The following is a 26,104-nucleotide window of genomic DNA, read 5'->3' as shown; positions in this document are numbered from 1 at the left end:
TAAACTAAGGTATATCAACACCATGGAATGCTATAAAGTCATTAAAAAGAATATGATGGCCCTATATGTACAAATCCAAGTTATCCTAAGTATAAAAAGCAAGTTGTACAGGAATACTTATAATAGTCCCAGCTTTTAAAAACATCCCTAAAGCAACATATGTCTGGGTGTGTGACACAGTTGAAAGGCCTTGGAGGCTATGCATCAGACTTACACAAGGCAGAGAGGGACCGAACGAGTGAAGGGGACTGGCAGGTATTTCTTATTCTTTATAGTATTTCAAAGTTCTTTCAAAGAAAGAATGTACATTCTGTCAGTACTATAATTTTAAGAATAGAATATTAAACATACAGTGAGTTTGTAACATAGTATTTTAAGTTAGTCAATAGCTTTTACATTTGTTTTTGAAATGTTTAAAAATCCCTGACTCATGGGTTATTTTGAGGAACACAAGGAGCGATACCTATGATGCGTGCCGGTTTTAACACTGGCTGCATCCATCCTTATCACCTGCAATGACTGCTGTGTCTTCCTGGTTATGTGTTGAAGTCCTAACATCCCAATAGCTTCAAAACATGAGACTATTTGGTGGTAGGGTCTTTACAGGGGCAATTAGGTTACAAGGACAATAGCTTAGGTTCCAATCCAGTGTGACCATGGGGCTGCTATCAGAAGGAGATTAGGATGCACACACACATACAGACACACAGAGAAACAGACACACATGCACACATGGTGGAGGAGGAGGAGCAGGAGGAGGAGGAGGAGGAAGAGAGAGAGAGAGAGAGAGAGAGAGAGAGAGAGAGAGAGAGAAAGAGAGAGAAGCAGATATCTCTCATTCAAGGAGAGAGGTTTCAGAGGTAATCAACCTCGCTGACACCTTGTTCTTGGATTCCTAGCCTCCAGACTTATATACAAATAAATTTCCATTATTTAGCCCACTAAGCCTTTTGCATTTTGCTGATAACCCTACCAGAAATAGTATACTATTCTTCAACTTCCTCCAGTCTTCTCACAAAATATTCTTTGAAGGAAACACTGATACTTAACTTTTAATTTTTATATAGAATCTCATATAACCCAGGCTGGTCTCCAGCTCTCTCCCAAGAAGACTGAATTCTTGCCTCCTGCCTTCATCTCCCAAGTGTTAGAGTTATAAGCATGCACCACAATGCCCAGTATATGCAATGCTTAAATCCAGGGTCTCCTTCATACATGCTGGGTAAATGCTCTACCAAATGAGCCATAGCTCCAGACCCAAGGGACACATTATTTTTACAAAGTTAATTAGATCATTTTGAACTTCTGAAAATCAACCTGACTCTGGCATCATGGGGATTTTGTCACTGTTTTGCAAATGGCAAGCTCCAGGTAATCTAGTATAAGAACACCAGACCTCATTTCTGGCTAAGCTGCAGACTTACAATGCCCCTTCCTTTCTATTCAGTGCCGGGTTCTTATGCTGGACAGTTGCGTGTTTGGCAGCCATAATGATTGGCTGTTTTTGGCCAGAAAAACACTTGCTTGGAATTGCTACATAGTCTCAGAATTGTATCATATCCAAGGGGATCGATCAATATCTATTGTAAGAAATCTGCCTTATCACAAAGCCAGGGAAAATGTAGAATGATGGCTAAAGTACTTACAGCCTTTGGGTAATAAAATAGGCAATTCTCCTATTGGACATTGGGAAGAAATAGATGTAGCTGGAAGACAAGGATATTCTTGGAGAAAAATGCTTTCAACAGCATGCTAACTTCCAGGATTCAACCCTCAGCATTGTAGTAGTGTTATTATTTCATTAAGTATTGTTATTAACCTATGCGTTACTAATCTATTATATTTATGATGGAATCAAATAACAAAGACAAAACATTTTTCAATTTTTCTTGGAGCACAGAACCACTGTCCAACTTATGATAGCATCAATACTAAATAAGTCTTAGACATCTTGCAAGTAAATTAATCTCTAGCTATGTGTCCACAGCATACCATGTGACAACTGGAGGTTGATTCCGATTCAAAACATATCATTTCTTTTACACTAGTTAAACACTGAGCATTTAGAACAATGATTGAAAATATTCACAGCAATTACTCTGGGAAAACAACCATTGCATTTTATGACTGTTTGATCATTTGTGGCATAAAGAAATAAACAATTTTTAATGATTCACAGATTCTTTCCTGTAGCTAGAGGTCTGTGTGCCGTGATCACGGCCAGGCAGTAGCCAAGCGTACTGGGTGCCCCCACAAGCCCATGGGCCTGGCCGTCTGCTTTTCCTCTCCCCTCAGCCTTCTCCTGACTGCTACCCACATTCCCCTTCTCACTTAATGCTTTTTCTGACATGTCTTTATTGGACTCCTAATTTTATCCACTCTCCCTTTCTTTTTCATGTGCTCTCAATTTTGTATCCTTTCCCTCAAACCTTAACGCTCCCAGGAGAGGTTTGATATAAGCACTGCTTGGTAGAAAGAACCCAGGCTTGGTATGAGCTTTGTGGTTGTGAGCAATCTCTTAAACTTGTAGCCTCAGTTTCCTAAGTCATAAAGTAGAAATAATAGCAGTACTAAGTTTATAGTTTTCCTTTACAGAATGAGTGCAATGACGGAACCATATGAAAGACACTTAATGAATTTTGGTTCTTTCTTCCACATTAATTTGGAAAATATTAAATAACTGACAATCTTAGGGCAGATGAGGACCAGTGAAACAGAATCCCACAGTATCTCATCAGCATTAACATTAACGAAAATCGAGCATTTTCTTCCAGAAGACTAAATTCCCTACCTAAGCTCAGGTTCATTCAAGGATTATGAAGAGCTCCAAATTGTTGCAGAAGATCTAAAAAAGAATATATCAGTGCATGATGGCATCCTTCTTGGACATTCCCCCCCCAAGTTGATCGTAGATGGTTTTTATTAAGCCAGCGTCATTCCATAGGGAGTATGACAGGTAGTGTTGGGAGTGGTTGAAAGTGACGTTGGACTGGTCTGAGTTGGTTTTTCTGGACTATAGAGAAAATGTCTGCCAGCTAACTCCTGTGATGCTGCCCAAGGAAAAATCAACATGCTTCATTTAGCAGCTGTGCTGTTTTCATGCATATTGATGGCTGATGTCAACCACATTCTTTCCTAAGGATTTGTGTATGAACAGGAATGTCTGTTCAGTCAACCCCGGGGTTTCTTCCTTCAATGTTGCCTTATTAAGACACTCTAAGGTGAATGTTCAGATAGACCTTATCAGTAAGAGCACCATGCTATCTGGTGGATTTTTTCAGATTAAAGTCCTTATCAGTTCAACTTTCAATTGATGAAGAAAAATCAAAGATGAATCATTCTTTTCTATAGGGTTGGAGTGTATCAGAATGAGGAAGGCTGATCTGAGTTCCATTTTGCAGCTGACATCATGACCATATGTAATAAGCATCTATAGCTTCTCTAGGCCTCTCTCCTTTTTCCTGAAGTGACAGGTGAACACTGGCCACGTACTTCAGCATCACAGTCACAGCCCCATAGAATACCCGAATGAACAGGAGTTAGGACATTTTTATATCGGCCATATGTCAGGCATGGTGCTAATGGCTCTCACTCTAGCTCATTTAATTCTCACTACTTCTGAAAATGTGTAGTGCCCCAGTTTAATTAATAAAGAAAGTGGAACATTTAAAGATAGATAGTTCATACAACTAAAAAGTGGCTTTTCCAAGTTTGTAACTCTCAAAGCCTGTGTTACTGTCATTGTAAAACAAGCGTGTGTACAGAGGGTCTAGACTAACTCTTACTTAGGAAAGAATACAAATGAAATAGAAAATGCTTAAAGATCAAGCATTTTTTACAACCCATTTTTTTAAAGGATAGAGATATTCAAGTTTATTGCAGCTATTATAATTCTGCAGGGTTAAAAGCATATGAACTACTGAGAACTTGAAATGTACAAATTAAATACAGGATGAAGAGTGAGTCCAAGACCCTTGCTGAAAACACCCCAAGTCCCTCCTCTTGGAGCCTCTCTGCCTGTCAAGAGGATACAAATTTATTAAGCCAGTGCTGTTCGAAATCGACTTTCCCAAGTCCTATTTTCTGAATTCCATAAGAAGTATGCTGGCCTCTGGTGAACCAGATAGAAGCTTGAAGCAGCGACTTGACAGTGATTTGGAAAGAAATTACTACTGCCGTTTATCCCTTGGCAGAGCGCCCTGTGGAATGAAACCAAACAAGCTGCCATGCATAGGTTGCTAACTTGCAAATACTTGCTTGTGTTCGGCCTGGTTTCCACAAGCCTAGAAATGATAAGCAACATCAAGTCTTCTGATTAACACCAAGAAGTGTTGAAACTCAACAGCAGTGCTTGGGTTTCTCCCTATGAGCACTAAGAGCTCAGCCATTGCTTTATCAGTGAACTAGCTGTACTGCAGTTCTAGGAACCTTGTTTTTCACAGCGTTTCTTTGCATTTTAAATATCCTCTTCCATTTCAGAAGAAGTTGTGACTTTAAAGTGGTTATCTTTGAGGTCTGGCTATATTTTCTTCCATAACCTTGCTGTGAACAATACCCATCATGGCTTTGAGAGAGTATGTAGTACAAGGATTTGGGGTAAAATATGGTCATCACAGCAGACAGAATAAAGAAGCATTTTTTTACATTTTTTTTCCTCTGAATCTTCATAAGTCTTCATAGCTCATCAAAACATGCCCAGTAACGTATCAGTCTCCTTTTCTCAAACAGTATATTTATTACAAAATTTTCCTTTTCCAAATAGAAATTTTTAAATAATTTAACAGTATATCTCATAATGTGTCATTACAACTTTAAAATTATTTTTCTTTGTTAAAGTTAGTGCTAGAAATGATTTAATTTGAAATGTTATAGATTTGGGAATACTTCTGATAAGCCTCCGGATTAATACAGGATGAGGATATCATATCTCCATAAACATCAAACAGCCAGGGTTCTGGACATATACCGCTGTTCCATCCAGAACAGCTCTGCCTTTACCCACTTTGGTGTATGAACATCCTGTCTAAGGTTTCTGGAGGGAGAATCCTGTAATGAAAGGAGTTCCAAAGAGTTTGCTTTCTGATAGGTCTTCTAAGCAGACCACTGAATTTCTCCATGACTTCTAGGGGAGAAATTTCTCCATCGTATGTATGTTTTGCACAATGCTACTGGTCAGGGAGATGTTTCATACGAAGAACTGATGTTATTTTCTATTGCTTTTAAATTGAACTGAAAAATTCAATTTAATGGATTTTTGTCCACTCTATACAAGGTATTTCCCTAAGAGAAAATGAAAATACAAAAATTTGTATAATATTTTCTGTTCTTAAATGTTTTGAAATTGGAGGAAGAGAATATTTTTGTAACCCAATGCAGAATAAACTGTATAAAAGTGAAGCCAAATTGTAAAGCTTAAAGGACTTAGACTCAGTCTGTTAATTCTCCTTTTTCAAAACAAGTAACGAATCAGGTATTTTATAAAATGATTTTTAAAAAATGGCATAGACAGTTTCAAAAGCATAATAAAAATTTCCTTAGACTGAAAATGGATCATAAATAAAAGATGGTGACCTATGCTGGTATCATAGCTTTGGGGCTCCAAGCCTAGAAATATGCAAAGATTAGCAGTAACTTAACTCTGAGGGACAACAGTACTAACCTTACTTCACGGGGGAAGGAGTATGTAAACCAGGTAGGGTACTTAATGTCAGGAAGTTTAAGAGTGTTCTCTATTATGAAACAAGGTTGATGAATTAGAAAAATAAATAAGTAATATATTGCTTGGGATGAAGGCTTTATCTACAATTGTGGGCCTAAGAAAGTCCAGCTGGTGATTGTAAAGCTAGAGGACAGTGTCCTGCACAAACCGCAACTCTAAGCATTCGCTCTGCCTGTGTCTCTTTCTTCTTGCAGTTCATTTTCCCCAGTATTTGTCTAAGACTTTTTTCACATGTATCAGTTTGAAGCGGGTCGAAGTGTTCTGGAGCTCTCTTTAACTCTGGCTCTGTTTGCATTTATCTTCCCGTTTGCAAATCTAATCATGTCTGAGACTTCTGTTTTGTTCCTGTGATCATCTAATGAAGCGTCTCAGAAGTTTGCTTTATCAGACTTTTCAAGTATCAACTTTTGGCTTTGTTGAAACTTCAGCTTCTAGATTTTTTGTTTTGCATAGAGTAAACTATATTTAAAAAGTGAAACAAGACTCCCAGACAGTAACCCAGCATAGAACTAGGAAAATGAACAGCAGACCCCAATCTTATCTAAAGGAATGTTGGCAACTGATTGCTACTAGATGAGGAAGAGCTGATCTTCCTAAAACTAGGGACTCTAGATAGGCTGACTAGATTCAGCAGATGGACAAGCACTGGGGAATGGCTGGGGGTGCCAACAACACAGTGGACAGTAACAGGGATGACAGAGTATATGGGCTCCAGTGCGGGGCAGGGCTATGGGAGGGTGCCATTTGGGAAGTGGGTATATAGATGAATAAGATTGTTTGTGATGTTCTGTATGAAATACACACCAAAAAAATCAACAAATAAAAAAATGAGTTATATTTGAGGAAGAAGCGTAAAAATGTGCTTCATGTTAATTAGTAGAGGTGAAAAACATTACTGTTGAAATCTACCTGATGACTTATATCCATACTCAGGTGCCGAGGATCTGAGTGTAACCAACTGACTAGTAATAATTAGATACATAGAGATTAGAGACACATTTGCAAACATCTACGTGTTAGTAACATTAAAAATGAATTTTTCTGTATGAAGCAGTATATTTTAAAATGAAATGGAGATTTTTTAAAAGGCTAAAGCCTCATTCAATTTTATGTCTCATAGGGTATATACTGAGTTCAATATTGGAGTAATTCAACTGTTTACCTAAAAATTTACAGCCACTTTTGAAAGAGATGAATCTTTGCTCTGGAAATTGTTATTGAATATGTTAATCTATAATGAAATGCTTCTAATCATGTAGTTATTCAATAATTTTTTAAAAAGTGAAACAAAATCATAAAGCTAAAAGGACTTAGGCTGTTAATTCTACCCTTTCTGAACAAGTAATGATACCAGATTTTTTGTACAATGATAAAAACCAGTACCACAGAGAGTTTCAAAAGCATGATAGAAAATATCCTTAGACTGAAAATGGTTCATAAATACAAGATGTTGAGCTGTGCTGGTATCACAGCTTTGGGGCTCCAAGCCTAGAAGTATGCAAAGATTAGCAGTAATATCTAGATTTGTTGTTCTGTGGGAACACATCTGTCCTATCATCTGATTTGCTTAAACTTACCTCATTATTCTTTTTGTAATCTCATGCCTAGCCCCTTGGTTGCATCTCACAGTGTGATCATTAGTATTTTCATGAGTTTTTCAGTCCTAGATATTTTTTAATTTTTGTATTTCCTTCAGGTCATAAGTTATTTACAAACCTGTTCATTAACTTTTAAATATATGAGAGCTTAATCTCTAACAATTGTGTCATTAGTTTTAATGGTCCTTTTATTCTTTTTCTTTGAAACTTAATTGTTAAGACTTTGCTTTATGATCTACTCTCAATGTGTCCTTGGAGAGAACATGCATTCACCGATGTGGAGGGAGTATATCAAACATTTTGAAGGGCTGGGGAGATGGCTGTCAGTAAAATGTTTGTCATGCAAACAAGAAGACTTGAGTTCAGTCTCCAGCACCCAAATGAAAAGTCAGGTGTGGTGACAGGTGCCTCCAATCTTAACACTGGGGCAGCAAAGACAGAAGGAGCTCTGGCACTAGCCGCCCAGCTAGTCTTGGCAAGTAGTTGAGGTCCTGATTCAGTGAGAGACTTTGCTCCCAAAAATGAGGAGGAGAGAAATTGAGGAAGACATGAGGCATGGACTTTGGCCTTCACATGTACATACACACACACACACACACACACACACACACATGTAACCATATGCCAAACATACACACACAAAATAAACATTTTCTATGCGTCTGAAGCATCTACTTCTTCAGTGACTTCTAACTTAGTTGAGAGAATGAGTTTTTAAATGTTTTATGGATTAATTTACTAATTTCACCTTGTGGTCTGTTGGATTTCCCTGCAGCTCCAACTGGCCCGGAATTTGCTGTGTAGACCAGGCTGGCCTCATCTCACAGAGATTTGCCTGCCTCTGCCTCCCAAGTGCTGGTACTAAAAGCGTGCACCACCATGCCTGGCCCAAGATGCTTTTCTTTACAACATATATATTGGATTCGGGTCCCCACATAGGTCCAGTGTGAACCCACAAAGCTTGGAGGTTGGTACAAGGGCTTTTTTGTGTGACCACATAGTTGATTATACTTGATTAACCTTTTTCTTCCCTCCCTCCCTTCCTTCCTTCCTTCCTTCCTTCCTTCCTTCCTTCCTTCCTTCTTTCCTTCCTTCCTTCGTTTCTTTCTTTTTGCAGTCTCATCCTGTACTGCAGTCTAACCTCAAATTCACAACTGGTTTAAAACTCATTCTCTTCCTGAGGAGGCTAACCTTTTCCCATAATTTAGTGATTGTCTTGATCATCTTCCTAAGTAGCAACAATATTTTGCCCTAACCATTTTGCCTGGTGTAAATATAGATATCTCACCTTTCATTGCATTGCATTAGCTTTTTATGTCTTTTTTCTGTACCTTTACTTTCAATCTTCCTCTAATTTTGCTCACAAGTAGCTGATATAGCATACTATTATTTATTTATTTTTATTATTTATTTTTATTGTATGCATATGCATGTGTTGCCTGGATGTAGGTAAAAGTACCCGTGTCGTGCAATGCCCATGGAGGTCAGAAGAGGCTGTCAGATCTCCTGGGACTGGAGTTATGGACAGTTGTTAGCTACCATATGGGTGCTGGGATTCGAACCCAGGTCTTCTTCAAGAACAACCAGTGTTCTTAACCGTTGAGCATCTCTCCAGCGCCAGCATATTATTTTTTTAATCCGATAATCTTTGCTTTCTCTGTCTATTTGTCTTTAGTGCAATTACTGATAAACAGGTTTATTTCTACAAATTTGCATTGTGATCTCTTTTATCAGTCATCCATTTTAATTTATTTTCTTTGAATTTGGGAAACTTAACACTTTTTCATATTACACTTTTCCCTCTTCTGGATGAAAAATTATATGTATGTCAATTTGCATTTTCTTAGTAGCTAACCTAAATTTTAGTATGTATAATTAAAGACCAAAGTTAAACAGGAGCAACCTACCTATCAAATTTTTCACTTTTTCCAGAACATTTCTGGTTTTATATATTGCTGTCAAGTGTTTAGCTCTATTTGATTAAACCCCCAAATTAAATAATGTATACAGTACAAGTTTAATGTAGTCACCAGCTCATGTTTATTAACCCGACAGATCAGACCCTTTATGTGGTCAAGGCTTGTTTAGGCATGATTCAAGATATTAGATTTTCTTTGATGCTTTACTCTTTTCATTCATAGATTTCCCCAGATCATATTTGTGCTAGATTTGAGGCTAGATTACAGTATAGAATGAGAATCTGTTGAAAAAGAAAGAGTTCTAATTTAATAAAACAAATATGAAGCAGTCCAAAAAGACCAAATGGTGAAATTAGTAAGTTAGTTTTATAAAACATATTTAAAAACTCATTCTTTCAAGTAAGTTAGAAGTCACTGAAGAAGGAGCTGGAAACCAACAAAAATGTTTATTATTTTTATTTTTGTGTGTACACTTGACATGTGCTTCAAGGAGCTGGAAACCAACAAAAATGTTTATTATTTTTATTTTTGTGTGTACGCTTGACATGTGCTTCTGTGTGTGTGTGTGTGTGTGTGTGAGAGAGAGAGAGAGAGAGAGAGAGAGAGAGGTGTGGTATATGTGCTTGTGTGTGGGTGTATGCTCCAGTATACATGGCTGGGGGCCAAAAGAATGCCAAATGCCCGTCTCTACCTCATTCCTTTAGGACAGGATTGCTCAATAAATCTGGAGTGCAGCTGAAAGCCAGTGAATTCCAGCAATTCTCTTGTCTGCCCTCATAGCACTGGGGTCGCAGGCACATGCATGGCCCTGCCCATCTTTACATGGATGCTGGGCATCAGAATTTGGGTTCTCTTGCTTGCATAGTAAACACTCTTACCCAGTGAGCCATCTCCCAAGCCCTCCCATCATTTTCCCCCTGCATGGTGTATTTTAGTGCAGATTCGTTGAAAGTAAGTGTTCTGATTTTTTCATATTTGTATATGGTAATAGGTATGGTTAGTGTTTTTTTCTTAAAACTCAAGTTTTGCTCTGAAATTAAATCTGTTAATAATTATCTTTGTCCAGTCCTTTGAAGACAGTTGTCCACTGACTTCCACCTTCCATTTGCTGTTGAGAAACTGGTATTTCTTCTGTTTTCCTTTGTCTTTTCTTACTGTCTTCTTTCATTTGTCATTGTCATCGTTCAGTTATGTATGACCTATGCATGAAGGGTTATGTATTTATCCTATCTGATTCACTTTAGAATTTTGACTCACAATTTCTGTTTTGAACTGTATCACAAATGAACTTAGTAGATATCTTTAGAGCACTCTATCCAAACAACTTCAAAATATACATTTTTTTCCTCAGTATCCCATGAATCTTTCTCTAAAATAAATCATACAACAGAACATAAAGCAAATCTTAACAAATATAGGAAAACTGAATTCCTCCTAATCTATATGATCACAATGGACTAAAACCATAATTCAACAGCAAGAGAAACTATAAAACATTCATAAACTCATGCACATTAAATAACACACAATTGAATGATGATGGGTCATGAAAGAAATTAATAGGGAAATTAAGAATTTTCCAGAAATGAATGAAAATGAAAACACAACATTCCAAAATATATTGGATACAATGAAAGTAGTCCTGAGAAAGAAATTCATAGCTGTTAGTGTCTACAAATGAAATTCGAGAGATCCCTAATAAATAATGACAAGCCTTAAGGCCTTGGAAAAACAGGATAAGCCTCAAATCGGCAGACAGAAAGAAAGAATCAAGAGATAGCAAGAAATGAAAATGGAAAAAAGTACAATGAATCGATGAGATAAAAAGTTGCTTATTTAAAAAGAGAGACAAGATTAACAAACCCCAATCCAAAATAACCAAAAGAAAGAATATCCAGATTAATAAAATGAGAGTGAATGGGAGTCATTGCTACAGATACTAATAAAATTCAGAAAATCTTGAGGACAGAGCTTAAAAATATATATCCCACTAATTAGAAAAATCTAAGCAAAATGGATTAAATTCTAGATCCATATGACCTATCAAAGTTAAACCAAGATGAGGTAAATAGTTTTAACAGGTCTATAACAAGTAACAGGATTGAAGCAGTTATTTAAAAAAAATATTCTGTCTAAAAATGTCCAGGTCCAGATGGACTCACTCACTGCCGAATTCTACCAGACCTTTCAAGAAAACTAAAATCAATGCTTCTCAAACTATTCCATAGACTAGAAAGGAAACAAACAATGCTAAAATCTTTCACCAACCTAGAATTATCCTGGTACCAAAGCCAGACTAAGGCATAATCAGAAAATAAAATTATAGGCCAATCTCCCTGATGAATATAGATGCAAAAGATCCTGACAAAATACTTGCAAATGAGATTCAAGAAAGCATAAAAAAAATTATATATATGTATATATATTCAATACAATTTACATATTAAATGGATTCAAGGACAGAAATCACATGGTCATTTTGTAGTCAAAGGCTCTACTACTGAGCTATATCCTTTTTATATGGCCATTTTAATAGATGCAGAAAAGGATTTTAACAAAATCCATCATTTTTTTCATGATAAAAGTCCCAAAGAAGCTTGGAATAGAAGGAACATCTCAACATAAAAACAGCTGTATATAACAAAAGTACAGTAAGCACTATATTAAATGGGGAAAACCCTAACAGCAGGCATAAGGCAACGGTGCCCCTTCCTCCACTTGTAGGGCTAGAAGCCATGGAGCAGAAAGACAAAAGAATAAATTAAAAGAATTAAAAATAGGAAGGGAAGAAACCAAAGTATTCTTATTTTCAGATGGTATGATTCCATGTGTAAGAGACCTAGAGACTTCTCAAAACTCATAGAACTGATCGATACTGTCAGCGAGTGGCAGGATACAAGGTTAACGTACAGAATTCTGAAGCCTCCCCACATACCAATAAAAACATAATGAGGAAGGCAACAGAGAAACAACCTTATTCAAAATTGTGCCCCCCCCAATAAAATACCTTGAAATTAACCTCACCAGGGGAGCGAATGACCCGGATAACAAAACTTTAAAAGACTCGAGGGACAGATTGAAGGGGACACAGATGGAACCCTTCCTCCCTTCACCCCAATGCTCATGGATTGGAAGAGAGAATCATTATCATGAAAATGGCTATCTTATCCAAAATAATCTACAGATTCAATGCAACCCCCACCAAAACAACACCACTATTCTTCAGAAACATAGAAAAAACAACTTCAAATTTCATTTGGAATCGCAAAAGACCAAGGACAGCCAAAGCAACCCTGAGCAAAAAGAGTAATGCTGTAGGCATCGTCCTCCTGATTTCAAGTTACGCTAGAGATCCATAGTACTAAAAATAGCATGATACAGGGACAACAACAGACATGTAGATTAATGGACCAGGATACATGAGCTACAGAGATACAGCCACCTGATTTTTGACAAAATGTCAAAAATACTCGTTGGAGAACAGCCAGCATCCTTAGCAAATGGTGCTGGGGAGCTAGATGTCTGCTTGTCTCACACCTTGCATAAAAATCAACTCCAGATGTATCAAAGGCCTTAGAATAAGACCTGGAACTCTGCAAACATGCTACGGGAAAGGAAGGAAAGTTCTTCGAGATATAGACACAGATACGGACTTTCTCAACATGACTCCAAACACTCAAGAAATAAGGCCAATTATTAACAAAAGGAACATCATTTCTGTGAAGTAAACAGTCAACTAAATGAAGAGGCAGCCTAAAGAATGGGGAAAAAGAAACCTTTACCAGCAATACACCCAACAAAGGATGAATATCTAGAATATACAAAGAACCTTAAAAAAGTTAAAACCTAACTTAAAAAAAAAAAGAGCTAAGGGGCTGAACAGAGAGCCCTCTAAAGAAGAAACATAGATGGTCTATAATCATTTTTAAAACTGTTCCACATAGGGACTGGAGAAATAGCTCAGTGATTAAGCTCAGCCCATTTTTGCAGAGGGCCTGGGTTTGGTTCCTAGCACCACCGTTCCATGAAATCGGGGCCTTCTTGTGTCCTCTGCAGGCATTGTGTGCATGTGGTGTACTTAAATACATGAAGGCAAAACACTCATACACATAAAATTAAAAATAAAAATAAGTAAAAAAAAAAAGTGTTCAGGGGCTGGAGAGATGGCTCAGCGGTTAAGGACACAGATTGTTCTTGCAAAAGACCTGGGTTCGAATCTCAGCATCCACATGGCAGCTAACAACTGTCCATAACTCCAGTTCTAGGGGATCCAACAGCCTCTTCTGTCCTCCACCAGCATTGCACGACACAGGTGCACTTACCTACATGCAGGCAATACACACATACACATAAAATAAAAATAATGAACTATTTTTTAAAAATGTTCAATCTCCTTAGCCATCAGGAAAATGTGAACTAAAACTACTCTTGAGATTCCATATCACTCCTGTCAGAACTATCATCAAGGAAACAAATGAGAAGAAATTCAAGTGACAGAGTGGGGAAGTGGGACCCCTCTTCACTGCTGGCGGAGTGGAAACTTGTGCAGCCATTATGGAAATCCATGTGGCGTTTCTCAAAAAGCTGGAAATAGATCTCCTATTTGACCCAGGAGTACCACTTCTGGGGACTCTATCAAAGGATTCTATATCATCCTGTGCTGGAGATACTCGCTCATCTGTGTTTATTGCTGCTGTATTCACAGTATCAAGGAAACTGAATCACTGTAGGTGCTCATCAATAGAGCAGATAATGAAAATGTGATACACGTACACAATGGGGTTTTATTTAGCTGTAAAGAAAATGAAATTATGTAACTTGCAGGAAAATGCATAGAACTGTAAAGTATTGTATTATGTGAGGTAACCCAGGCTCAGAAAGACAAATACTGCATGTTCTGTCTCATGTGCAGAGCCTGGCTTCTAGATTCTTATGTGTGCGTATCTGTCTGGAAATGAGGTAGGGAGGTGCTAGAAAACGAAGAAGGAGCCCATGAAAGAGGGGAAATTCACTTTCCGCAGAAAATTACTCTTTCTTAAAATCTCAACAAAGATTATTTGTGCTATTTTTAAAACATCAAAATTTATGATTGAGGGGACTGGAGAGATGGCTCAACAGTTAAGAGCACTGGTTGCTCTTGCAGAGGACCATGGTTCAATTCCCAGCAACCACAGGACAGCTAATGACCATCTGTAACTCCAGTTCCAGGGGATCCGACACCCTCTTCTGGATCTCCTTGGGCATTGCATGACATGGGCGCACTTCTGTACATGCAAGTAATACTTTCATACACATAAAATGAAATAAATAAATAAAATATATTTTTAGAAAACTATGATTGACTAGATTAGCCTAATAAAGGAAATGGACCTTTTATAGGAAGAGGAAAGGAAAATACACTTTGGAGCATAATGCTCTTCAAGATGAGTCTCTAATGTGGCAAACTATAAGCTTCAAAGGACAATCTAGAAACATGAGTCTTAGAGGTTAGAAAATACTTTTTTTCTGATTCTACTTAGTTTCTTAAAATATGTCCATGCTCCAAGATCAACAAACTAGGAACTATTAACACATATGAACTAAATTGAGTGTTGTCATCTATTAAACTTATAACCCAGTAAATTTGGCACATAGTGTTGTTTGATTAGACTCATATGTTAAAACATTCATAAGTCACTTTAATTAAATTTATATTTAAACAGCAAAAAATAAAGTCTTTTTAGAGGCAGCAAGGTATGGGCTCTAACTTTTAGTTTGGAAAGTGTTATCATCATATCTACAATGAAGCGTTCAGAAACCTAAGATATTTCTATTACAAGATTATTTTATGTGTTTTTTACTTTATATGCTTGAGTTTGCAGTAGAAATTCTGGCCTATGTGGAAGTTGGAAAAAAAGTTAAGGAAGGAAAAGAGAGCAAGTGTCATTCAAGTTGGTTTTTGGTTTTTTTTTTTGGTTCATGGTAACCCTCCTCATTTCAAAGTCTGCAGCAAAGACCCAGTTAGTCTTCACTGTATTCTGTAGCCCTCTGAGAATACTTTGATTCCTCTCTTTGAAAAATATGACACAAAAGAGCTCCTTCTCTGTTGCGAACAGTATTTGTATTAGTGGTCAGGGCTAGTCTGCTACCAGGAGAGAATCCTGGTTGACTAGAGACTCCATTCTATTCCGCTAGCTTAAGGCAAATTTCTTACTAGCAGCCTTCTCACTGTGAAGACGAGCCTCCAGTCCTAGTATCATTCTTCAGTGAATTGATGATTATTGATGATTAATGGTGATTCAAACTGAATTCTGACATGCGTTTGCAGAAACTTGCCCAGGTTAACATGCAATTATATGCTGCACAGATGTCACCAAAGAAGCGCCCAAAGGCATTTCAAGTCATTTGCAAATGATACATTGCATGACTCAAAAGAAGAAGCACTGATTAGACTAGAAAACAGACTATACTGTCAGGATTCGGAGAGAGCCAAACAGACATCGGGTGACTTATTAGAGGCTGGGAAGGAGAGAAGACGATGACAAACTGCTCAGTCCTCCCAAAACGTCTACATGGCATTTATCTTTTGCTTTTGTTTTGGTTTGGTTTTTTTATTTCAAATAAATCTATTTATTTTATCTTTATAAAGTCAACAATTCTATATTTAAAAAATAACACTAAAAGGGAAACTAAGCGTAGCTGTCTTCTCTCTAGAATTCATCTTTGGATTGGGATTGACTGTGTCTTTATCATTTTTCAAGTAATTGACTGAAGAACTAAATGCTCCAAAGCAACGTCAGTGCTCGTATGTGTGCTTTTCTCATCCGTCAAGCTTGTCCTGTCCCACTTGTAGACAGAAACATAAAGAACTTGATTTGTAATGCACCCAGAAGTAATGACAGTTTAAGTATTCACTTTCCCTTTTCAACCTGACTCTATCACAAATAGTTTCTTCAATACAGTCTGAGAGCAAAATTTTGAGTATAATTGTGTGCTTATAAAACAAAGTGGTATGCCACATTACAAAAGTCTTACAAATTACCTCTCCAAATATGCTAATTTGGGGGATGGAGGAGAGAACATTTATTTTAGACTGCAATAAAAAATAGTAAAAAGTAAGAAATGCTGATTTAAGAGAAGATACTGCTAAATTGGAGCAGATTCAAAGAAAGGAACTGAAAATACTTTTTAAAAAGCCTAAAGGAATGAATACTTTTTAAATTGAGAGAATTTAAAAGTCTAACATGACAAACTATAACCAGTCTGACAAATACCTCTAGGGAATTAGATTCTAAAAGTCTGCATTGTTCAAAGAAGAAAAAATAAAAGCACTGAAATAAAAGCTGCCCAAAGGGGCAAAAAGTGAACTTTTAAAACTAAATGTTTTCAATATTTTCACTTAGATCAGCTCAGCGAGGCCTGAAGACATTCCAAACTACCGAGGAAAAGCATTTGTTTTCAGATAACAAGGTAAAACCGAGCAGGGCAGGGCTGCTTAGTTCTGTCACACATCTTTACTTCAGTGTGTGATCCTGTGTGAACACTGTGGAAAACTTTAAACCTGCTCATTGTGCTGGGACCAGCACCCACTGAAGTGAGCACATGGCAGGACACACCTGAAGCTGGGGTATATTACAGTGCTCTAATACTTTAACAGGATTGCAAGATTGCAAAGATATTTAACTGAGTATGGAACTTCTTAGTTAGGCGACTTTTAGAATTAATGGTTAATTCTAAAAGGCATGCATTTCCTTTGAATATGCCATTTCCTAAAAGTGTAGAGAGTTGGGGGTGGGGTTAAAAACAAAATCTATAAACCTTTCATATCAGGGAAAAAAAAGAGAACAAAACAAAGTACCTTTAATTGTGTCTAATACACATGAAAACATGGTGTCCCAAACCTTTAGCACTGACTTTGAAAGAAGAAAGTTCATTGGCGGCCTTTACAAAAAGGGGGAAAAACCGTCCACAAATGGCCTTACCTCCTGTGGCACCACCCTCCAAGCACAGCTCCACTTTCCGTTCTTTGCACTCATGGTGATATGTTAGAAATTTAAATATTATGATCTTGAAATATAATAGAATTGTATCCATACAGACTGTCTAGACAGGGAGGGACTGTGTCTGTTTCATTTCACTTTGCATAGCAGTGAGCAGCCTTGCACAAATAAATGCTTTTGATGATGATGTTGATGTTAGTATAAGCAGGTGGCCAAAATTTGGAGGCTAAAGCTTGTTACCTTAACATTAGCACTTTATAGTGCATGCATGTAACACTAAGTGTTTAATAAAATTTATAAATGTCTGGCTATTTTTGAAATAATAAATGATTTCAGCACATTTTATGTTTCTTAATATTGCCCTATTAAATTTGTTTACATGAGAGAGGAAATATCAATCTGCTCATTCAGAAGTAGGCAAGACTCCTTACTCAATTTTCCTAGGGTCTGAAATATATAAGTATTCTTGTAGCTTTATTTTTTTAAAGGAAAGAATTAAACATTCTTCCAGTAAGAAAACTATCAAGATTTAAATTACTGTAAAATTTAAGAAGACAGAATTCAAGTTTCTGTAATGAAAACTATAATGTTTAACTTTTCAATGTTTGTCATTCTCTCAATAAATAGCACCCCGTATATAACAGCAGGCCACAGTAAAAGATCCCTGTCCTTCTATAGAATATATTAGTGCAAGGAAACCGACAATGAAAAAACAAGCAAATAAATAGTGTAAATCAGATCACAGAGTATATCCAAAGACGATGTGATGGTGTGGAAGAAATGAGACCTGAGCAGGATAAAGAGGAATCAGTAGTGGGGGTACAATGTTATAAAGAGTGGGAAGAATCAGGCCTCATTGAGAAGGTGATATCTGAGTAAAGACTTAATCAAGTAAGGTAATTAGCTCCTTAGAATATAGACAGAATTCTAGACAGAGGAAGCAGATAGCATACATGTCCTAAAGAGTGTTCTTGAGTTCAACATGTGGGAAAGAATCCAGTGTGGCCAAACCCAGTCATAGGCTAGAGAAACAATGGGAGCCAATCTTTCCTCATATGTAGGATAATAACTTGACTTTTAATCTAAGTGAGGAGCCATCACATGAGTTGGAGGTGAGGTGACACTATCTGTTTTATGCTTTAATAAGATCATTCTGGCTGCTGTGTTGACCAAAGTGTCCAGGAAGCAAAGAAGAAAGAAAAACCGTAAGAATTCACATGAGACATGACAATGGCTCTGCCTCAGCTGTAGACAGATTCAATTGACTTCTGTACTAGAACCAATACTTCTCTGTGGCACTGGTTCTCAAAGGGGCACTACTAAATTGGCAGCAGCTGCATTGCTTGGGATCTCTCTGAAATACAAATTATTGGACCTCACCTATGATCGACTGAATCAGAAGCCCTGGAGGGAGGGGCTCTTGCCATCTTGTTCAATAAGCCCTCCACCTGATTTTGAAGTGTGCTTATGCTTGAGAACCATAGCTCTAAGGTATTGGAGTCTGAAAAGGATGAGGCTGACATTGGCTGGATGGTGAATGCTGCAGGGGGTCAGATTCGGTGAAGCTCCAGGGAAATCAGAAGCTTAGGTTAGAAGACAATGAATCTGTGATATCTTAAATATCCAAATGGCGAGTAAGTAGCTGTACGTATGAGTCTGAAATTCAGGAGAGGTGGTCCGAATTGGAAACAGGACCCGGAATATGGATTATAGTGTTAAGAATAAAATATCTCAGCAGATTGGATTAGATCAGTGGATATTTACTGTTCAATGGTTTCATCTTACCTTTCAATACAGGAAACAGAAAGCCAAGTAAATAAAAGACAGCATGGCGCAACATCTACTTAAACATGCTAAGACACTGAGGGTGTTCCAGATCCTTCATCTGATTGTTTGTAGAGAAATCTTCCATGGTCATCTTTTTCTGCTTTAACATCAACAAACTGAGGATTTCTAACATCGTAAAGAAATAAGTTCAAACTTATGTGTTTTCTAAAACTGTCAAGTAACTGAAAAATTTCTATATTCTTATCTTCAAGAGCTGATTCAGTATTGGAGGATAGAGTATACATTTACCAAACAATTCTAATTTGCTTCTTTCACAGTAACTTTTGTGAAGGATGAATGATTAGGACCACATGGGGTTTAGAAGAACGGCTGTAGCAGAGGAAAATGAAGTCAGAAGGATGTGGTTTTTTCGATGACAAAAGTGTATGTTCATTGGAATGTAATTTCTAGTGTTGTCTTGATACAACCAAGTATTAATATTGACTGTAAATAAAACCATAGCACTAGAGTATTCATGCCATCACATTCATACAATAAGTTAAATGAATAGGCCAACCACTGAATGCTTGAGGGCAGATGAAAGCAGATGAGTGGCCTTCAGGAAGAAAACATCTTCTTTAAAAAGAAAGAAAATAAGAGGCAGACATGGTGGTACACACCTGTAATCACAGCACTCAGGAGGTGCAGGCTGGAGGATCTGGAGTTCAAGGTCATCCTCAGCTACAAGTAGTAAGTTTGAGGATAGCCTAGGCAACATGAAGCACTGTCAATGAATAAATGATTAAAAAATAATTAAAAATAAAGAAAGCAATGTTTCTATCGACCCTGAATCTACCTTCTGTGTATTTTTAAAAGATATTTCAGAGGCCTTTCATACGCTGCCGTCTCAGCTGCTGAGACACAATCATTTTCATTTCACCCAGTGAATAAACTCTGAAAAGCTAACCCTCTTCTGTCCTACAATGTAATCTAATCCATGCATCATTATGCGGGGACATCTGGGATCCATCTTATCTTTCCCACCGACTACTTGATTAAGCAGAGAGTGTTTTGAATTGGGTTCATATATGGCAGAACTCCACAGACTGTATGAATTGTAATGGGGGCAAATAAAAGGTCAGATTTTATTTTTGTGTTCTTAAAGAACAAAGCTCTGACATGGTCAAGATTAAGTGCTTAAACATTGGAGAGGAAAAAATATGATATCAAATGGCTAAATACAGTAATTCCTGGGATCATCCATTGCAAAGAAAATATATTTTCACAGAGGCAGTTAGTTCCTAGCCCAGTGACCTGACACAGTGGCCGGTCTGCAGGTGTGTTAGACTTTCAACATTCGGAGAGACTTTCTCCTTTGTCTTTTCCTTTATTTTGCTTCCTTTCTACTTGGTGTTTCTGGAGATCAAAGAGAACAGAAAGTTGAGAATCTTTTTGTCCAATTCATTCTTCACACACTGAATTTCTGTTGGGTTTTTGCTGAGGGGTGAGGTGTGTTTTGTCCAGTCAATTGACTTTTCCGTGGTTTTTATTCCTGTGTTCCAAGTTCCATGCAAAAATATGTAATTCATAATTTGTTTTCATTTTCAGTATTTCATTGAAATACCATTGGTTTTTTAATGAGAACGGCATAGGTTCTTTACCACCCTCTTGCTCAAACTGTACCTTGTGCTAAAAAGCACTCCCAGAAGCTGGTACCTCAAAGGTGATGCCCAGGAGAAGGCATTCTTATTTTGCACATCACTTAATGTGTCAGTTTTTAAATCTGACTTTTAGAAGTCGTGGAAGTATACTTAAAGGATCAAATAATTAAAACTAAAAGGTTTGTGGATTATAGCTGTCTATACAATGACTTATTTTGTTGTTGCTGTTGTTGTTGTTGTTATTAATATTTATTAGGATACTTGTGGGACAAGAGGCTACAGGGACTTTTCCTGCCTTCTTCTGGGGATTCGATGAAGGTCTTGAATTATGATTGAGAAGTTTTGGGTTCAAAGAAAGAATGTTTTGCCAGATCCCTCTTCCCTTCATTTTTAAATATGTGTATTTCAAGGGAAATTTGATTCATGTGTTTCTGATTCATTTACACTTAAATCCTCAAAATGTTATTTGGTAAGAGCTATTTGATGTCCAGGAAGCTTTCTGTCGCTGTTTTAAAAGTCCTCTTAAGTCTGTTTCTTAAAACAGGAAGTTGCATTTTGCCAAGTACAAATAAACACAAACATTAAGAAGGCTGAAGCGCATTTTCTAACTCTGAACTCCAGGTTTCAAGTACATTCTTAATGTATCAAAATACATCCTCTCATCTCTGCAAAAGTTTGATTGGGAAAAACAATAGTAATAAAAGTGTACAAAGGTACTCACAAGCATTATTAATCTGAAAGATATTTTTCTAGTTGTAAAAATAATAAGATTTAGAGCAAGTATTCTTGAAACCATCATATGCAGGTGAATTGTAAACAGGAATATTTGTTTGCATGTTGACTCTACACAACATGTCTGAATAAGTTTTCTTAAGTTTGTTTTTCTCTCATTTTTTAAAAACCTTTGAGTCGTACTCATTTTAGGAAATATGAAGCACATTTTGTCAAGCAGAAGGGCCCACAGAGAATCTGTAGGAGTTTCATGTCTCTACTAACGTTATGTACCACTTTGATTTAAAAATACAATCGACACTTTGTTTGGAATTGGAAAAATGCAGAAAATTACCTCTGGTTCAAACTAAGACGTCTCTTAATTATTTCTCTGTTTTCTCACCTAGATCCCCCTGGCCCTGGAATTCCCTTCTGGCTGGTTCACTTGTGCTTAGAGATAAAAGAACTAAAAATAATCATGAGCAGTGTTTGGGACAATTCTCTCAGTATTCCGCATCTTCAAGCCCACTTCAGCACTTCTGTATGCCATAATAATCAAGTAGTGCCTGGGATGCCAGGTGTTATATAAAAGAAACCACTTGATTTAGATTTTATTAATGAAATGATACGTTTAGGTAAATGATCCCATCAATAACACTAGAGGAAATTGTGGATCACCCGAAGCTAGGCTTATTCATCCTACTAAGAAGGGAAAGCAGCAACTTAACCAAAACTCTAGGATGGCCAACAGGGAGATTTAGTGCAGCAAATGTGCAGAGCTTGGGACTGAAGTTACTTACAGGGTTGCTTTAGGACAGAAGTTAACAAGTGAGGTTTAGTGAGATGGTGGTAGAAGTTCCTAACTAGGCACGTTGCAGGATTATCTTTAGAATATGAATCTGCAAAGAGTTCATGTTAAATCAACTTTTGCTTTTCTCTTGGAACATAGGACCTGAAACTACTAGTGAGGTTAGAACAGTGATTTTTAGTTTGTGTTACCTGTTCTGGTCTGATAGAATTTACCTTGTTTTGTGATTAACAATATAGTTTTGTAGGAAGTACAATTTGGATTTCTCACACATATATACACCTTGCATACATTCATTTATTAATTTTTTAAAATTAATCTATATCCCATCACTTAAGAAGCTAATTTGCACTATGCGTGGTAGCACACAATTGCAATCACACTTTTTCCAGCAATATTTAAAATTCACTTGGGGTGGGTACTCATGGAATCTTTTCCATTCCATACTAGACTGTATCCCTAAGGACAGTTGATGGCCTCTGGGGCAGGGAGAGTCAGTTTTCTTTAAGGGTGTGGCTCATGGTATGCGGGCCATGTGCCAGGGGATAACCCCACACCCAGAAATATATGAACAATACAAATTAAAATCATGGGTTATTAAATAAGATAAAAAGATCACAAATTTGGGGGGTAGGGAGACAGGGTGGGAAGAGTTAAGGGGAGGAATTAGGATGACTAGGATCAAACTACGGTTCATGAAATTCTCTAAAAATTAGTAAAAATGTAAAAATATAAAAGTGAAAAATTCCTTGGCCTTGTTAGGTACCTATACATCTATGCTGTAATTGTCCCTTCTTTTACCACTGTTTTATTAAAAATAAACAAATATTATATTAACAATGTCTTTAAGATTTTATATTGTTTGAGCCATTTCGTATTTGTCCTAGTTAATTATTTGTATCCTACCTTGCGTAGTAAGAATTTGTGTTTCTTCAAATACCAGAGCCTGCATGCTGCTCAATAAGATCAAAGTAATAGAAGAGTCAGGAAATTCCATTTCATGAAGTAAAGGCCAATGCTGTTTTCTAAATGTTTATATGAATGTAATGAGATTTTCATGGGGAAAAAACAATATAAAAGAACTCTCAAATTGATGGTATAGTGAGGGTAACTGCTAATGACCAAATACAAATCATTTAAGACAAAAGATTAGAACTGAAGCCTCGACAGTGCTGGATAGTCTCAAAACTTTATAGGAAACCTCGTTCTGATGATAGCAAATAAAATTTTTCTGTCTATGCTGGTTAGATTTTATTGTCAACTTAATACGACATAGAGTCACCTGGGAAGAGGGAATCTCAACTGAGTAATTTCTTAGGTTGGTCTGTAGACATGTCTGTGAGAAATTATCTTGATTGATGGTTGAAGTGGGAGGGCCCAGCCCACTGTAGGCAACACCATCCCTAGGCAGGTGGGTCTGGGCTGTACAAGAACGCAGCTGAGCACAAGCCTTAGGCAGTGTTCCTCCGTGTTTCTGTTTGAGTTTCTGCTTGAGTCATGCCGTCTTCCTTTAATGATGGACTGTGACCTGGAAGTGTAAACCAAATAAAGTCTTTCCTCCCTCAATCTGCTTTTGGCCAAGTGTTTTATCTCAGCAACAGAAGAGCAAGCTAGGGCAGTGTCACAAAGCCTGCTGAAGGGATAAGTACTATTTGACCTTTGAGGCTTACTTTTACTTGTTATCTCTGAGCTTTATCATCCATTAGCTATAACCATTATCAGCCATGGTTTTACATTTTAAATTTCCCCTTATGAAACAGACATTTAAAGGATTTTATTTTCCACTGGTCTCTGTCAATATCATTTAAAATTTAAATTGATAGAATTTCCTAATTCCCTGGTTGTTTATTGTCAATGGTTTCACTAAATCGTTTTAGTAATCACTACTGGATATCTTGCATCAGTCAGTGGCTGGCATTGGCTCATGAGCTTCTCACACAGTATTGTGAGCTGAGTGGGATTACTGCTTCTGTACTAAGACAGGAAGATATAGGAAGACCCAGATATAGGGAGACCTGCTGCATCACTGCCACGCAGCTGAGGGGGAAGCCCATGACGGCTCCTCTCTGCTTCGCTGCCTGAGTCCAAAGCAATTCACATATAAAAGATGATCTCTTTTATTTCTCCTCATGAATTTTAGGTGCTATAAAGTCTAAGTTTCATAAAACAAATCACAAATGACCTCACAAAATTTTTAATGGAATTATAACTTTTTGCTACTATTAAAAGAGAATTGTAATAGCTCTAGGTAGAGATGATGGTTCACACCCATAATCTCAGTATCAGGAAGCAGAGACAGAAGGATCACAAGTTCCTGATCAGATCAGCTTGGGCTCCAAAGTGAAAGCAACACCAACCTCCCCGAAAAGAGGGTCTAGGGATGTAGCTCGGTGATAGAACTCTTGCCTCTTGCTTGGGATGCATGAAGCCTTGACTCCAGCTACAAAAACAAAACAAACAACAACAAAAAACCTGACATATCTCTTGTCAGGACTGAAAGGGGCAAAAAAACACTTTAAATTAATCCCAGATTAGAAGGAAATTGAAAAATCACAGTGTTGAAGAGGCCAGCGGACATCTTTCAGAAAAAAATTTAAAGATGGCTACTTTCTACTCATGTCAATCTAAAAATTTATTTCAGGCCAGTTACTTTCTCATTTGACACCAATCAATAAATCTATCAAAGTCATTTATTTCTCAGAGCTTGGCTTTAGGGGCCTAGATAATCATATACCTTCTTAAAAGATATTGTAAGGGCCATCTGCAGTGATGAGGAGTTTGGTTTTGTTTTCTATGACCTTCACAGACTACATAGCTGTTCCAGTTTTCTATTCAGGGCTGCCCTCGTAACGTGTGCTTGTCTGTTCTCCCCACTTCTCCAGGACTGCCCACCAGAAGCAGGTGATTTCCGAGCTCAGCAGTGTTCTGCTCATAATGACGTCAAGCACCACGGCCAGTTTTATGAATGGCTTCCTGTGTCTAACGACCCTGACAACCCATGCTCTCTCAAGTGCCAAGCCAAAGGAACCAGCTTGGTTGTTGAACTAGCACCTAAAGTCTTAGATGGTACGCGCTGCTATACAGAATCTTTGGACATGTGCATCAGTGGATTATGCCAAGTAAGTGCTGAATTCCTTCCCTTTAACTTATCTGGAGGGGTTAGTGCCGTGGTGTACATAATTTTTGCAGAATCTCACTATTGGAATCACTCAGTTACCTTTCCTAGAATTTATAAATAGTAACATATTTAAAGATTGAGGTTTCATTTCAGTTTGAGGTTTAATCTCAGTGACTAGTGCCAGGGTTGTGTTCTGTATAAGGAAATGTGGACTGGAGATGTTATTTTTTCTTTCCTTGAGTGTCACTTGAATACAAAAGAATAAAAATATTGAGGTTGACGCAAATGTCCTTTAAATAGTCTGCTCTGTAAGACATAAAAGGACACAGTCCATACAGCATACAGAGAATCTGCTTGTTCTATAATGTGAGCTGGTCATCACTATTCACAAAGTGGGCCTTAGGTGAAGACCACAAGTTCATGACAAGTGTGCTGACACGTTATTACTTTTACTTTTACTTGCTTTTTTTTTACATTTTACTATATTTTTACTATTTTTTACTATTTTATTTTACTTACTATCACTTTACTTGAAGTAAACATTGATGAATTGATAGCAGAAATCAAATGTCTGTGATATTCTTGGTTTGAACAAGTTACTTGTCTTCAACCCAGCCTAGCTGATATGGCCACGCCTTTCCCTACATTTGTGTAAATTTTCAATACAGTTGGGACAGTAAGGAAGCAGCAAGTTCTCCTACATTTTATCTCGGGATTTTATAATTCCTGTCACCTAAATCACTTTGAAATTCTAACTGATTGAGTGACAATGATTGAGTCAGAATTTGTAACAACTCACAATATGAGAAAAGTATAAAATATGT

The 26,104-nt window shown here is 37.3% G+C and overlaps 1 protein-coding gene across 9 annotated transcripts in view; it reads left to right on the top strand.

Moving 5' to 3' along the window:
- Adamtsl1 (ADAMTS like 1) overlaps positions 1-26,104 on the top strand; it is a 429,521-nt gene that overhangs the window by 95,242 nt on the left and 308,175 nt on the right. For all 9 annotated transcript variants that reach the window (XM_008845544.2, XM_029569590.1, XM_029569591.1 and 6 more), the window contains exon 4: positions 25,045-25,281. In XM_008845544.2, coding sequence (XP_008843766.1) covers positions 25,045-25,281 — 237 coding nt within the window. The remainder of the gene's footprint in view (positions 1-25,044; positions 25,282-26,104) is intronic.

The sequence above is a fragment of the Nannospalax galili genome, unplaced genomic scaffold, assembly GCF_000622305.1.
Source record: "Nannospalax galili isolate Female #2095 unplaced genomic scaffold, S.galili_v1.0 scaffold1082, whole genome shotgun sequence".
Classification (NCBI taxonomy): domain Eukaryota; kingdom Metazoa; phylum Chordata; class Mammalia; order Rodentia; family Spalacidae; genus Nannospalax; species Nannospalax galili.
Note: the sequence above shows the minus strand (reverse complement) of the source record. Positions and strands in the feature narration are given on the sequence as shown.